The 13933-nt window shown below is 45.9% G+C and overlaps 1 protein-coding gene and 2 pseudogenes across 7 annotated transcripts in view; 2 read left to right on the plus strand and 1 right to left on the minus strand.

Annotated features, from left to right (window-relative positions):
* Nucleotides 1-1275: 1275 nt before the first annotated feature.
* On the plus strand, nucleotides 1276-2372 carry LOC112129025 (myosin regulatory light chain 12B-like; annotated as a pseudogene).
* Nucleotides 2373-5070: 2698 nt separating this feature from the next.
* The window catches only part of STARD9 (StAR related lipid transfer domain containing 9), a 151375-nt gene continuing 142512 nt past the window's right edge, over nucleotides 5071-13933 (plus strand). For 4 of the 7 annotated variants that reach the window (XM_024232715.3, XM_054532653.2, XM_054532651.2 and 1 more), the window contains exons 1-2: nucleotides 5096-5246; nucleotides 12788-12857. In XM_024232715.3, the coding sequence (XP_024088483.2) occupies nucleotides 5200-5246; nucleotides 12788-12857 (117 nt within the window). In that variant the 5' untranslated portion in view covers nucleotides 5096-5199. The other 3 variants (XM_054532649.2, XM_054532652.2, XM_054532656.2) reach the window with 3 other exon arrangements.
* Nucleotides 10306-11022, minus strand: LOC100452023 (eukaryotic translation initiation factor 4E-binding protein 2-like; annotated as a pseudogene).

Below are 13933 nucleotides of genomic sequence, written 5' to 3' on the forward strand. Positions count from 1 at the left end.
TCTTGGCCTCCCAAAGTGCTGGGATTACAGGTGTTAGCCCCTTGCACCTAGCCTGAATGTCTGTGTTTTCTGCTTACACTAGAAGAGGTGTGTGAGATTTGCAAATTTATTGCCAGCATAACAGTGATGCCAGTTTGTGAAGATCATTCTGGAGGAATTGAGATGCTGCCTGGTTTTCCTAGCATTTTTCTTATTTTCTTTCTTTCTCTATGTGACTCTACCAGTCTGACCCCTGATTTATCCTCTGAAACCCTCAATGAAGTCAGGAACATAGTCTGAGGAATAGCAGAACCTAAAAGATTTCTTGACATGCAAAATCTCTAATAGAGTTGAGATTTTAATAAGATTGTAATTACTGTATTGTGGGATTTCTTCACATATCTGTAAAACACATGAATTTACATAAAAGATTTATCTCACAATTTGGGGAATCCACTTTGAGTTTACTGAAAAAATTATGCATTAGACCCTTGAACAATATAAGTTTGAAGTGCATATGCAATTTTTTTTTTTTTTTTGAGACAGTGTCTCACTGTCACCAGGCTGGAGTGCAGTAGTGTCATCTCAGCTCACTGCAACCTCCGCCTCCTGGGTTCGAGCAATTCTTCTGCCTCAGCCTCCCGAGTAGCTGGGATTACAGGTGCACACCACCATGCCTGGCTAATTTTTGTATTTTTAGTAGAGACAGGGTTTCACCATGTTGGCCAGGATGGTCTCGATCTCTTGACCTCGTGATCCACCCACCTCGGCCTCCCAAAATGCTGGGATTACAGGAGTGAGCCACTGTGCCCGGCAACAATTTTTTTTTTCAATAAATATATTGGAAATTTGTTTGGAGCTTTGTGACAACTTGAAAAATTCACAGGTCAGGCACAGTGGCTCACGCCTGTAATCCAGTACTTTGGGAGGCGGAGGCGGGTGGATCACCTGAGGTTGGGAGTTTGAGACCAGCCTGAGCAACATGGAGAAACTCCGTCTCTATTAAAATTACAAAGTTAACCAGGAATGGTGGCACATGCCTGTAATCCAGCTGCTTGGGAGGCTGAGGCAGGAGAATTGCTTGAACCCAGGAGGCGGAGGTTGCAGTGAGCTGAGATGGTGCCATTGCACTCCAGCCTGGGCAACAAAAGCAAAACTCTGTCTCAAAAAAAAAAAAAAAAAAAAAAATTCACAGATGAACTATGTGGCCTACAGATGTCTTGAATGCAAAAAATATATGTAGATACAAGTCTGTCATTTACTACCACAAAATACACAAATCTATTAAAAGTTAAATTTTATGAAAACATACAGACTGTACATGTAAGCAAATTTAAAATGCAGTATTAAATCATAACTCTATAGCCGCCACTGTCCAGCCACAGCCCCACGCTCTTCGTTGTCGCTCGTCATTTCGCACAGGGTGGCTCCAGTTCTGGTGTTTGGTGCCAGAATTAAACAACCACCATGTCGAGCAAAAAGGTAAAGACGAAGACCACCAAGAAATGCCCTCAGTGCACAATATCCAATGTGTTTGCCATGTTTGACCAGTCACAGATTCAGGAGTTCAAAGAGGCCTTTAACATGATTGATCAGAACAGAGATGGTTTCATCAACAAGATTTGCATGATATGCTTGCTTCTCTAGGGAAGAATCCCACTGATGCATACCTTGATGCCACAATGAATGAGGTACCAGGGCCCATTAATTTCACCATGTTTGGTGAGAAGTTAAATGGCACAGATCCTGAAGATGTCATCAGAAATGCTTTTGCTTGCTTTGATGAAGAAGCAACAGGCACCATTCAGGAAGATTACCTGAGAGAGCTGATGACAACCATGGGGGATCAGTTTACAGATGAGGAAGTGGATGAGCTGCACAGAGAAGCACCTATTGACAAAAAGGGGAATTTCAATTACATCGAGTTCACAAGCATCCTGAAACATGGAATAAAAGACAAAGATGACTGAAAAGAACTTTAGCTAAAACCTTCCAATTACATTGTCTTACTCTGTTTTATTTCTCACACACTTCCCCCACCCTCATAGAACCTGTTGCATGCAACTTAGTTTCACAGCTTTGCCTTTTTTTTTTTAAATATTTATTCCAGACCTTTCTGCCACTTAGCAATTGTATAATCAGACTGGAAATGGGGATGAGGGCATAAATTGTATTGAAAAAGAGATCGCCAATAAAAATCAACAAATGTGAAAGCCCCCCCAAAAAACATAACTATAAACTAGTACATACTGTACTACTGTAATTTTGTAACTGCCTCCTGTTTTAGTGAGTCAAGTGTTGCCAGCATCTGCTTAAAACTCTGTGATGCTAATCATCATAGCAGTTCCTCTCTTCAGTAAACTGTGTATCACAATAAAAAGTGATCTCTTGAGGTTCTTGGGTGTTTTTCACCGTATTCAGTGCAATATCATAAGCCTTGAATAACATCAGGGGGCCAGTACCAAGTGCCGCTAGTGATGCTGGAAGTGCTCCCAAGAAGCAGAGAAAAGTCATGACATTACAAGAAAAAGCTGAATTGCTTGATATTTACTATAGATCTGCAGCTGTGGTTGCCTACCATTTCATGATAAATGAATCCATTGTAAGGACCATTGTAAAATTTTAAAAAATTGTGCAGCCATGACCACAGCTACACCAGGAGGCACAAAAACCTTGCGCTTTTGTGAAATACCTTTTTATAGTTTATGTTTATTTTTAAATTTGTGTAGAGATGAGGTCTCACCATTTTGCCCAGGCTGGTCTCAAACTAGGCTCAAGCAATACTCCTACCTTGGCCTCCCAAAGTGCTGAGATTACAGGCGTCAGCCACGGTGCCCAGCCCTGAGATGTCTTTTTATCTCATATTGAAAATGCAGCTTTTGGCCAGGCGCAGTGACTCATGCCTGTAATCCCAGCACTTTGGGAGGCCGAGGTGGGCAGATCACCTGAGGTCAGGAGTTTGAGAGCAGCCTGGCCAACATGGTGAAACCCCATCTCTACTGAAAATACAAAAATTAACCAGGCATGGTGGTGCACACCTGTAATCCCAGCTACTCGGGAGGCTGAGGCAGAAGAATCGCTTGAACCCAGGAGACAGAGGTTGCAGTGAGCTGAGATCGTGCCACTGCACCCCAGCCTGGGCAACAGAGCAAGACTCTGTGTCACACAACAACAACAACAAAACAACAAAAAACACAACAACAAACAGAAAATGAAGCTTTTATGTGGGTACAGGATTGCTGTAAGAAAAACATACCTGGCCAGCGTGGTGGCTCACGCCTGTAATCCCAACACTTTGGGAAGCAGAGGTGGTCAGATTGCCTGAAGTCAGGAGTTTAAGACCAGTCTGGCCAACATGGTGAAACCCCGTCTCTACTAAAAATACAAAAAAATTAGCTGGGTGTGGTGGCACACGCCTGTAATCCCAGCTACTCGGGAGGCTGAGGCAGGGGAATTGCTTGAACCAGGGAGTTGAAGGTTGCGGTAAGCCAAGATCGCGCCACTGCACTCCAGCCTGGGCGACAGAGTGAGACTCCGTCTCAAAAAAAAAAAAAAGGAAAACATATCTATATACCTATATACTCTTAATATGATTTGAGAACAAGCAAAGTCATTATATGACAACTTGAAGCAAAAGGAAGGTGAAGGATCTAAAGCTAAACAATTTTATGCCAGTAAAGGATGATTTGATAAATTTGGAAAGGTTTGGTTTAAAATATGTCAAGATAACAAGAGAAGCAGCTTCTGCTGACCAAGAGGGAGCAAATGAGTTCCTAGACACCATTAAGGAAATCATTGAGAAGAAAGGGTATCTGCCTGAACAGCTTTTCGGTGCATATGCAAGTTCCCTATTCTGGAAAAATAAATGCCACAAAGGACATTTATTAGTAAGGAAGAGAAGCAAGCACCAGGATTTAAGGCAGGAAGGGATAGGCTAATATTTTGTGCAAATGCAATTGGGTTTATGATCAGCACTGCCCTTATCTATATGGCTGCTAACCCTCAAGCCTTGAAGGGAAAAGATAAACACCAGCCACCTATCTTTTGGTTGTACAAGAAGACCTGGACAATAACCCTTTTTCTAGATTGGTTCCATCTATGCTTTGTCCCTGATGTCAGGAAGTACCTTGCCAGTAAGGGACTGCCTTCTATTTTTTTATTTTTTTTTAGACAGGGTTTTGTTCTGTAGCCCAGGCTGAAGTACAGTGGCGTGATCTGGGCTCACTGCAGCCTCCGCCTCCCGGGTTCAAGTGATTCTCCTGCCTCAGCCTCCCGGGTAGCTGGAATTACAGGCCCACGCCAACAGGCCCGGCTAATTTTCGTATTTTGAGTACAGACGGGGTTTCACCAGGTTGGTCAGGCTGATCTCGAACTCCTGACCTCAGGTGATCTCGCCTCAGCCTCCCAAAGTGCCGGGATTACAGACGTGAGCCACTGCACCCCGCCTGCCTCGAAAATTTAACCACAGAATTGACAGTTCAAGCGAACTCAGAGAATAAAAGTATTTAGCAAATTACTTTGCAAACTTTCGGACCAAAATTTAATTGATTTACTTGACTTTACATAGCACGGACACCGAGTCGAAGAACAAAAACTATTTCTGGGTAAGCGGGGCCAGGAACAACAGACTTGGCACTGCGTCCTCGTGGCCCACTCGGCTCAGGATTGGCTGAAGCTGGGCCGGCACTGCTGGGCCGGGTGCGGCACGCGCATGGGTGGGGGCGTCCCAAGAGGCTGTGGGGCTGAGCGAGGCGGGGCGAGCCTGGGCGTCCTCCCGCCCACAGACTAGCCAAGGCTCGGCGGGCACCACCCGGTTCGGGATGCAGCGCGTGCTTGGGCGGGGGCGACTCGGGAGGCTTCGGGTGGAACGAGGCGGAGCGAGCCCTGGCATCCTCCCGCCCACCAGGCTAACAACTGGCCGAGCGTCCCCAGGAGCCCGCCTGCTCGGGCTGCGGCGCGTGTTTGGGCGGGGTCGAGTCGGGAGGCTTTAAGGAGAATTGAGGGGAGGCGGGGCCGGGAGGTCTCCCGCCCACCGGGCTCAGGATTGGCCGAAGCTAGGCAGGCACCGCCCCGCTCGGGCGGCAGCTCGCGTCCGCGCGGCGGCGTCCCCAGAGGCGCGTGGGGCGGGCGGGGCTGGGTTGGGGCTGCGTCTGGGCTTAGGGCGGGGGCCTGGGATGCTGCCACTGAGCTGACCTGCTGGACTTGGGTTGTGGCAGACGGATGGCGAACGTGCAGGTCGCCGTGCGGGTCCGGCCGCTCAGCAAGAGGTGAGTCTGGGCGGGAGAGGGCGCTTGAGGCTTCACAGGAGCTGAAAAGAGCGGGAGGTCCGCGTCTCCCGCTGCAGAGATTCTGGCGCGCAGAAATCGGTGACAAAGTGACCCCGGGGGTCGGGGTCCGGAACCCGCGGAGGCCTGGCGGGACGGGACCTCAGTCGAGTTTCGCGTTGTGTCCTGGGGATAGCGGTTCCCGGACGGCCGCGGGAGGGCTGCCCTGGGTGAGCGTCGCTGGCGTCCTGCCAGCAGGAGTTTCGAGGGACCGCGGCTCGAGGCTTGCCACATCGGGTTGGGCCTTGGAGAAAGGCTGGGAGAGGGATGAGCATTCTCCTCTCTCTTTCTGGGGGCTTGGGAGTACCCATGAGGACTGAGGCTGAATGGTGTGTGCTCCTGGGTGCGCGTGGGTTTCTCTGCGAAGATGTGGAGAAAGCAGAAGGTGAGGGCGTGAGGGGGAAATTGAGGCCCACACAGGTCGCGGTTTCTTTCTATGCTCGACAGCTGATTTAATCCAGGACGGAACTGTTAAGTAGGAGAAGTTGTTCCAACCCCTTCTTTCTCAGCCCTCAGTGCCCGTTTTCTCGTGGCTTATTTTGATCCGGCACCTCTCATCTCAGCTCTTGAGATATCCAGTGTGCAGCCACGAACTTTTTTCTCTTTGTCACCAGTTGAAGTGTTTTTTAAAGATCAATTAGAGTTTGTTGACAGGTGGAGAGAATTTAAAGAGCCTTCTATGTAGTAAGACCGCCAAGATCAAAGGACTTAGACTGTAAGGGACTAACTAGAGGTTAAGTTTTGGTGGGGAAGGGGTGGTTGGTGTGGAGGGAAGTGAGTGGTGGGAGGTAAATCTGGCAGAGGGTGCTTTGGGGACCAGGAGGCACATGTTGGAATTATTTGGCAAGTTTAAAAATCTCTGGGACATAAGATAACTTTATAATTGGGCAGAAGGATCAAGAAAGGAATTGTCTCCCGTAATAAAATTTGGTACTAGTGAGGATTATGTTTGTCCTCGTATAGAAATGATTGGCTTTGAAAAGTCTTGTAATTGACAGACTAATGAGAAGAGCAATGAGATGGAAAGAAACAAAAAGTTAAAAGAGAATAGGAAGAAGGCAAAAGAAGTACACTGAAGAAAGAGGGAAAGCAGATGCCTGAACTGCTGCGTTTTGATGGGTAAATGGCTTGTGACACCTGACTTCTTCATAACTGGATGTGGTAGCTCAGGGCTGGGGGGTTTTTTTTATAAGTGCAGATGCTATGCTGGAGGTAGCCTCTGGTATATTTTGTATTTGTGAAACTGTTCTTTTAGGGTTCTCAGGATAACAATATTGACCACTCCTAACATTCAGTAACTTCTCAGTTCCTTGGACACTAGGAATTTCTTTTTTTTTTTTTTTTTTTTTTTTGAGATGGAGTCTCGCTCTGTCGCCCAGGCTGGAGTGCAGTGGCGCGATCTCGGCTCACTGCAAGCTCCGCGTCCCGGGTTCACGCCATTCTCCTGCCTCAGCCTCCCCAGCAGCTGGGACTACAGGTGCCCGCCACCATGCCCGGCTAATTTTTTGTATTTTTAGTAGAGATGGGGTTTCACCGTGTTAGCCAGGATGGTCTCGATCTCCTGACCTCATGATCTGCCCGCCTTGGCCTCCCAAAGTGCTGGGATTACAGGCGTGAGCCACTGCGCCCGGCTGGACACTAGGAATTTATAATAGCATGAATTAGATTAAGAAAATGATGCTGAAATTGGTTTACTTGCAGCCACAGTAGAGAATAACATACCAAACAAAAGTGAAGGGAAAATGAAAGCACAATTTATTTACTTCCAGCTCAAGTTAAGAGCCTTGAGCAGCAAGTGGTAGGATGTCAAGACTGTAGATACCCAGGTGTGAACAGATTGTAGCAACCTGAAGATTCAGGAGCAGATACAGATAAACCCAGTGTGGCCCCAGCCAAGAGGTCCAGATCACTTCCCTCTTCTCACAGAATCCTGCAGAGATGGCAGCTGTTCTTCAGGGTGTGTTATACAGTCTTCATCGAGGCTTATCTGAATGTGGGGAACCTGGTGATTATGTGGTTTGTTCCAACCTTCAAATAAGTCATTGGCACACACTCACTTGACAGAGTCATTGGATCTGATGTTGTGCTTGGGAAGAAATCTTACAGATGATCTGGCCCAAGCTTCTATTTTTTGTTTTTCCAGATGACAGAATGGTTTGGCTTAAGTTCTAAAAGTAGTTAGAGCCAAGATTTGATTCATTAGACCTACTGCTCTTTTTGAGATTACAGAAAAGTTGCATTAGTGTCTCAAGTGCCTATTTATTCAGTAGGACTAGAGTTGACCCTCAATTTTTTTTTTTTTTTTGGAGATGGAGTCTCACTCTGTCACCCAGGCTGGAGTGCAATGGCGCGATCTCAGCTCACTGAAACCTCCGCCTCCTGGGTTCAAGCGATTCTCCTGCCCCAGCCTCCTGAGTAACTGGGATTACAGGTGCCTGCCACCATGCCTAGCTGATTTTTGTATTTTTAGTAGAGACAGGGTTTCACCATGTTGGCCAGGCTGGTCTCGAACTCCTGACCTCACCTGCCGTGGCCTCCCAAAGTGCTGAGATTACAGGCATGAGCCACCACGCCCAGCCTGACCCTCAATAAAATGATACTGCTGTATAGGAAATGATTTTGATGTCCTCCCCTCTACCTCACAGTTTCCCATAATCAAAAATTGCATATCTCATGAAATTGCTGCCCTTTGTCTACTCCAATTAACCATTATGAGAACACATCTGATCTGCCAATACTGTAGGCTCTAGAAGACTATTTGCCCTGTGAAAACTTACTCTTTACCCACTGTATAGCTTCAAGAATATGTAAAATGAGATTTGGAGTTTAATTAAAATCAGAACAGGGATACATTAAACAAACAAAAGATACTTTTCTGAATATCAACTTTTGAGACTCAAAGCATCCCCAAAACATTGGAGATCCAGCTTATTCCTGAGAGACATCAACCATCACAAAAGGTTTTCACTCTGAACTATTCACATTTTTGTAGCAGAAAACAGAACAAAGTTCTGCAGACATCCTTCCTCTCTTCTTTCTAAAATGTGTTCACAAACAGGGTCTTTTCATAGTTCAAAAGGAAAACAAACAGGTTTCTTTCTTGGCCAAATGGCTTGTTACTCTCACCCTGGGATCTGATTTCTTACTAAGAAAGTTCAGGGCACCAAATCCAACCAGAAATTCCCAGGATACCAATGGCTACTTAACTATGAGGGGATGGATGTTTTAATCTTTCTATGAGGGGAGTCATTCTCCTGGGATTATTATGCCCGTCAGTAGTTCCAGGAGAGGTAGGTGGGAAGGAGGGTGAATGCAAAAGCTAAAGGGTCAGAGAAAAGAATGAGGCTTTCATGAACAACCCATAACAAGGCAGAATGGTCCAATTTTACAAACCACCCACTACACACTCCAAACATGCACATCCAAAACTAGAGGGGAAAATAAAGAGCTCCTGGGGGATGAGAGGAGACAAAAGATGGTCACATAGAACAGCAGACTCGCCTGTGAACATTTCTCACCTTCCTAACACTGGAAGATGTTTAATTAAAAAGTTGCTGTTCAAAATGGTATTGAAAACATATCTAAAAATAGGTCTGTAGTCATCTTAAAAATAAAAGGTCACTTCTCAGATAAGAGGAGTGACAGATATTCTCAGATACTAACACTTGAGCTATCTTTGATGTAAATTTGAAAAATGGCCAGGTAGAGAAAAAGGAAGGAAAGGAAGGAGAGAGGAAGACAGTGAGGGAGGTAGGGAAATTCAGAGTATGATAGGAAAGGCAAGAAAACTGGGAGGAACACATTTTTTAAGCCCATGCTTATCTATCCCAGCAGCCAAACAAAGCAGATCCACAAAGGAAAAAAAATGCAATTCTTTTCTAAGAACATTCTGAAAATCAACTTCAAACTCAAAACATAAGAAACTGCAATCTGAGAACAACTATCACAATGCTCACTGGAGTTAAAAATGACTACTGAGACTGGGTACTCAAATGGGTCAACACTCTTCAGAGGTCATTCTTAGGCATTATCTGACACAATACTGTGATCAGGCGTTACCCACCAAGTGGAGGCTAAAGTGCCTCTATTACTAGGTATGGACCTGCTCTAGGAGCAGACAAAATCACTTCACTTTCTTGAAGTACAAGAGGACTCTGCCAGCAACAAGATGCAAGCAGGGAGGAATGGCAGAAGAAGAGCAAGACTGGTTATCAAGGGCTCTCTTCTGATGTACAGAGTTAAAAATACCTGCACAAATGTGCTAAGTAAAAGAATGGGAAGATGAACTATAATACCAAAGACAGAAGACATTCCTCCCAGAGGAAAGAAGGGAAGAGGACCTGAAAACAGTGTCACAGGGTAATGCTACCAGAGTTGCACAAACTGTGCTCTGTCCCAAGGGACAAATACCTCAAGGTAAAAGGAAAAGCAGCTCTCTTTTTTATCATTCCCCCCTGCTAGTTTTAAAGACCCCAAGCCCAGAATCTTGCAACACTGAACCATAGGTGGGATACAAAGGAACATGAATGGTGTTAGGCCCACCAAGCCTCTGTATCCCTTCCTCAGACTTCCCCATTTCTTCCCAAGCACAACAACAACAAGCCAGGCAGTTGTAGGTTGATATTTGATTTGGGACAAAATTGAGGGTATGAGGGTGGCTCTCAATAAAAAAACAACTAGAAGGCCGGGCGTGGTGGCTCACGCCTGTACTCCCAGCACTTTGGGAGCCCAAGGCAGGAGGATCACAAGGTCAGGAGTTCAAGACCAGCCTGGCCAATATGGTGAAACCCCGTCTCTGCTAAAAATACAAAAAGTTAGCCCGGCGTGGTGGCGGCCACCTGTAGTCCCAGCTACTCAGGAGGCTGAGGCAGGAGAATCGCTTGAACCCGGGAGGCAGAGGTTGCAGTGAGCAGAGAGCATGCCACTGCACTCCACTCCAGCCTGGGCGACAGAGGAAGACTTTGTCTAAAAAAAAAAAAACAAAAAACTAGGAAAGCCAGAGTTTAATTGTTTTCCTCTAAGGACTGCTTAGCTCTACAGAAATACACCAAGGGCCTTCAATCTAACTTGTTTAACTGGGAAGGGGAACAGGAGACAGGGAGAAGAAATGGTCAGATGAAGCTCATCTTCCCATCATTTGGCACCCAGAGGAAGAGTGGGAGACGGAGACTGTAATGGGGACCTCTGGTATTGCCTCTTCTGTCTTTTCACTGTTGATCCTATTGGCCAAATCAGGTGCACACAGGTATCAGTGTTGCTGCTTTTCTTCTAATCCTTGCAGGAGAGTCAGATGTCCATCTCCAACTGAGCATCACCCCCCCAGCTGCATGTTTCCTGTCATGATTGTTCAAGTTGTTCAAATTATTGACTTCTATTTGTGGAGTCTTCAATTAAGGTGCCAGGGCTAGTGACTCCTGGGATATTGGGCAGATGGCAGGTGGGGTCTGAGCCACGGGAGAACTACGAAGATCCAACAGAAACTTTCTATCATAAATGATTTGAGTTCCTCCTGGTGTGGTGGAGAAGAGCGTCCCCTCGGGCGTGGTGCAATAGTCATGAGGTAGCTGCGCGGCGTCGCTGATGGCCACGGTGTGGGTGGGGAAGGCGCGGCTTTGGCTGGGCTGGTGGCCGCTGCCGGCGGAGGAGGACATGGCTGTGGACGCGGGCTCTGGGCTTTGTGTGGCGGGTAGGCGGCGGCGCCGGGCCGGTCTGCTCCAGCTCCTCGGCGGGTGGAAAAGCGAGCTCTGCGCGCTCCTCGCTCGCTTCCTCTAGTTCCCTCGTCTGGCTCCGCCCCTGCCGCCACCCGATCCTCGGGCCTCGGCAGCAGCTTCAGCAGCAGCGGCGGCGGCGGCGGCGACGACGACGATGACAGGAAACCTACATATTTTTTGTTTTTTGTTTTTAAGTCTGTAAAATAGGGATAACTACTTCAATGGTTTTTATGAACATTTGATAAAAGAATACATTACAACAATTTTTATTCCTCAGACCTCTGTGCTTGGCTGTCTGGTTTTTAAACGTTTTAGAAAGGGCCAGGCAGTGTGGCTTATGCCTGTAATCCCAGCACTTGGGGAGACTGAGGCAGGAGAATCGCATGAACCCAGGAGTTCAATACCAATCTGTGTCAACAAAAAATAAAAAAATAAAAATTAGCTGGGCATGGTAGCACGTGCTTGTAATCCTGGCTACTTGGGAAGTTGAGGTGGAAGAAATGCTTAAGCCCAGGAAATTGAGGCTGCAGTGAGCTATGATTGCACCACTGCACCCCAGCGTGGGCAACAGAGTGAGATCCTGTCTCTAAATAAATCAATAAACAAAATTAAATCTAAAGACCCCTGTCTCACTGTGCTTCTCCTATCCCCAGTCCTCTAGGTCATAGCCTGGGAAGCCTGAGGAAGGATAAAAAATAAGACTGAAGGTATTGTCTCAACTTTCAGGTTCTAGGCTAGGAGTAATTTAATTGATAACTTTTGTTTGTAGTGGAGGATGTTCTAATTAATTCTCATCTGTTAACATTTAGCTGTGGCTTTTTATATCATGAAAAAGGATAGGTATCAGGTATGTGGGTCATCTGGATTAAGCCCATTAAAGTGAGTGTAGAGATTGTTTAGTTGTTAGCAGTATTACTACATAACTGCAACATAGGAAGATTCTTGAGGAGCTTGGCCCTCCTTCTGATTTAAGAAGATACAAAGAAAGGATTTGAGAAAAAATTCTCAGGGTCTCAGCAGAGAGGATTCCGATACTTTTTTTTGTCAATATCCATGCCCAAAATGCTGGAGAAAATGAGAGATGATGCCGTGTTATATGCTGGGCCAAGGATGGTCTCTAGAGTTTCTTTTCTTTTGAGAGATGAGATCTTGCTCTGTCACTCAGGCTGGGGTGCAGCATCGTGATCATAGCTTGCTGCAGCCTTGAACTCCTGGGCTCAAGCAATCCTCCTGACTCTCAGTCTTGCAAGTAGTTGGGATTGTATGTGTGAGCCACTGCTCCCCGCACTCTCTAGGGTTTCTAAGCCTGACTTCTAAGGTATAATTCAGAGCCTAGGCTTCCTGGTCAGACAAATATGAGTTTAAATGCTAGCTCTGCCACTGATAGCTGTGTGGCCTTGGACAAGTTACATAATTTCTCTCAGCTTTAGTCCTCTTCCTGTAAAAATGATATGTTAGCAAGCTATGTCAGGAGGGTATGTAGGAGGATAGCTTAAGATGAAGAACAATATGTAGTGCCCCTAATACAGTGCCTCACACATAGAGGGTACTAAATGTGAATGTGAGCTGTTCCAGAGCCAAATTGTAAAGATCCAGGGAAGCATGCCAGCTAGGGGACTGCTTGATGCGTCGCTTATAGCCATTTATGGAGACAGACACTTCTCTTAAGGGTACAGCAGAAGGGAAATATTTTGTCCCACTAGCACTGGTTTCAGCTTCTTTTTTCTTGACTTTAAAAACAACATTTCTTCTGAGCTTGGGTCTTGTTTCTAGGGAGACCAAAGAAGGGGGAAGAATTATTGTGGAAGTTGATGGCAAAGTGGCAAAAATCAGGAATTTAAAGGTAAGCCTGAAATTGTTTTTCATTTTCTTTCCACTGAGGAGCTAATATTGTTACAGGGGCTTCCAGGCTGAAGGTGTATATGTGAATGTGTTTAGAGTTGGGGAGGAAGGGGTATATAAGGGGAATAGGGGGAGGAGCTTACGCCAATCATAAAGCAAATTAAGAAATCAAGAAAGAAGTGCAGGGCATTTAGCTGCTGCAGCCTAAGTTTTATCAAATAGGGTGCATCTATTTTGGAAATTAGTTGGTAGATGTTTTGAAAGTAAACTTGGGATGTTTTGGGGGCAATAGTTAACTCAAATCGTGCTGCAGGCATTCCATATTCTATTTAACTCACCTGACCACCAGTTAAACTTTGTCCTAATCTTTTCAGTTGATACCACTTTATCTAGAGACATTATTAGGGATTGTAGTATGCACCTGGTAATACAGGGTTTCTTTTAGCTATACTGAGATCCAAGTAACATCTTTAAGATCCCAGAAGGGAGTCAGTCACTAGCCTGGGTTTTGTTACAGATTCTCTTTCACAGATCTTACTGAACTTAGAGTCATAATTGGACAGACATTTGGAACTTCCTTCCATACCCCTCAGTCTCCCTTAGGGCTAATTTTCTCCATCTTGTTCCTCCATTTACTAGGCAAACAGAAGATGGAGGGGTTTCTTTCTTTCTGGGCCTTGGGGAGTGGAGAGAGACTGGGGAAGCTGACCATGTGACTTTTGCTATAGTCAGCTTGCAGGTGGTACTCAGCATTCCTGAGAGCTGAGGAAACTGGCAAAAGTGAGAGTTATTTGGACCCCAGTCTTCACAGTCATGCCTGCTCTCTTGTTACTCCTGTGATATGATGTGTTTCCTCTTGTCATTAGTTCTCTGCTAAAAAACAATGGGGACCTATCAGACTTTCAACAGGGCTCCCCAGGGACAAAGGACCTTTTATTCTCTGCTCTCTCTTATTTGTATCTCTGTTGCCTAATCACTTCAGCTGCTTTGTTGTAAGATTCTCATGTTTTTGGTTCTTAAGAATAAGTCTCAGCCAAGATCAAACTTTAATCTGCCTTCTGCACACCTCCCTGGCTG

The sequence above is a fragment of the Pongo abelii genome, chromosome 16, assembly GCF_028885655.2.
Source record: "Pongo abelii isolate AG06213 chromosome 16, NHGRI_mPonAbe1-v2.0_pri, whole genome shotgun sequence".
Classification (NCBI taxonomy): Eukaryota; Metazoa; Chordata; class Mammalia; order Primates; family Hominidae; genus Pongo; species Pongo abelii.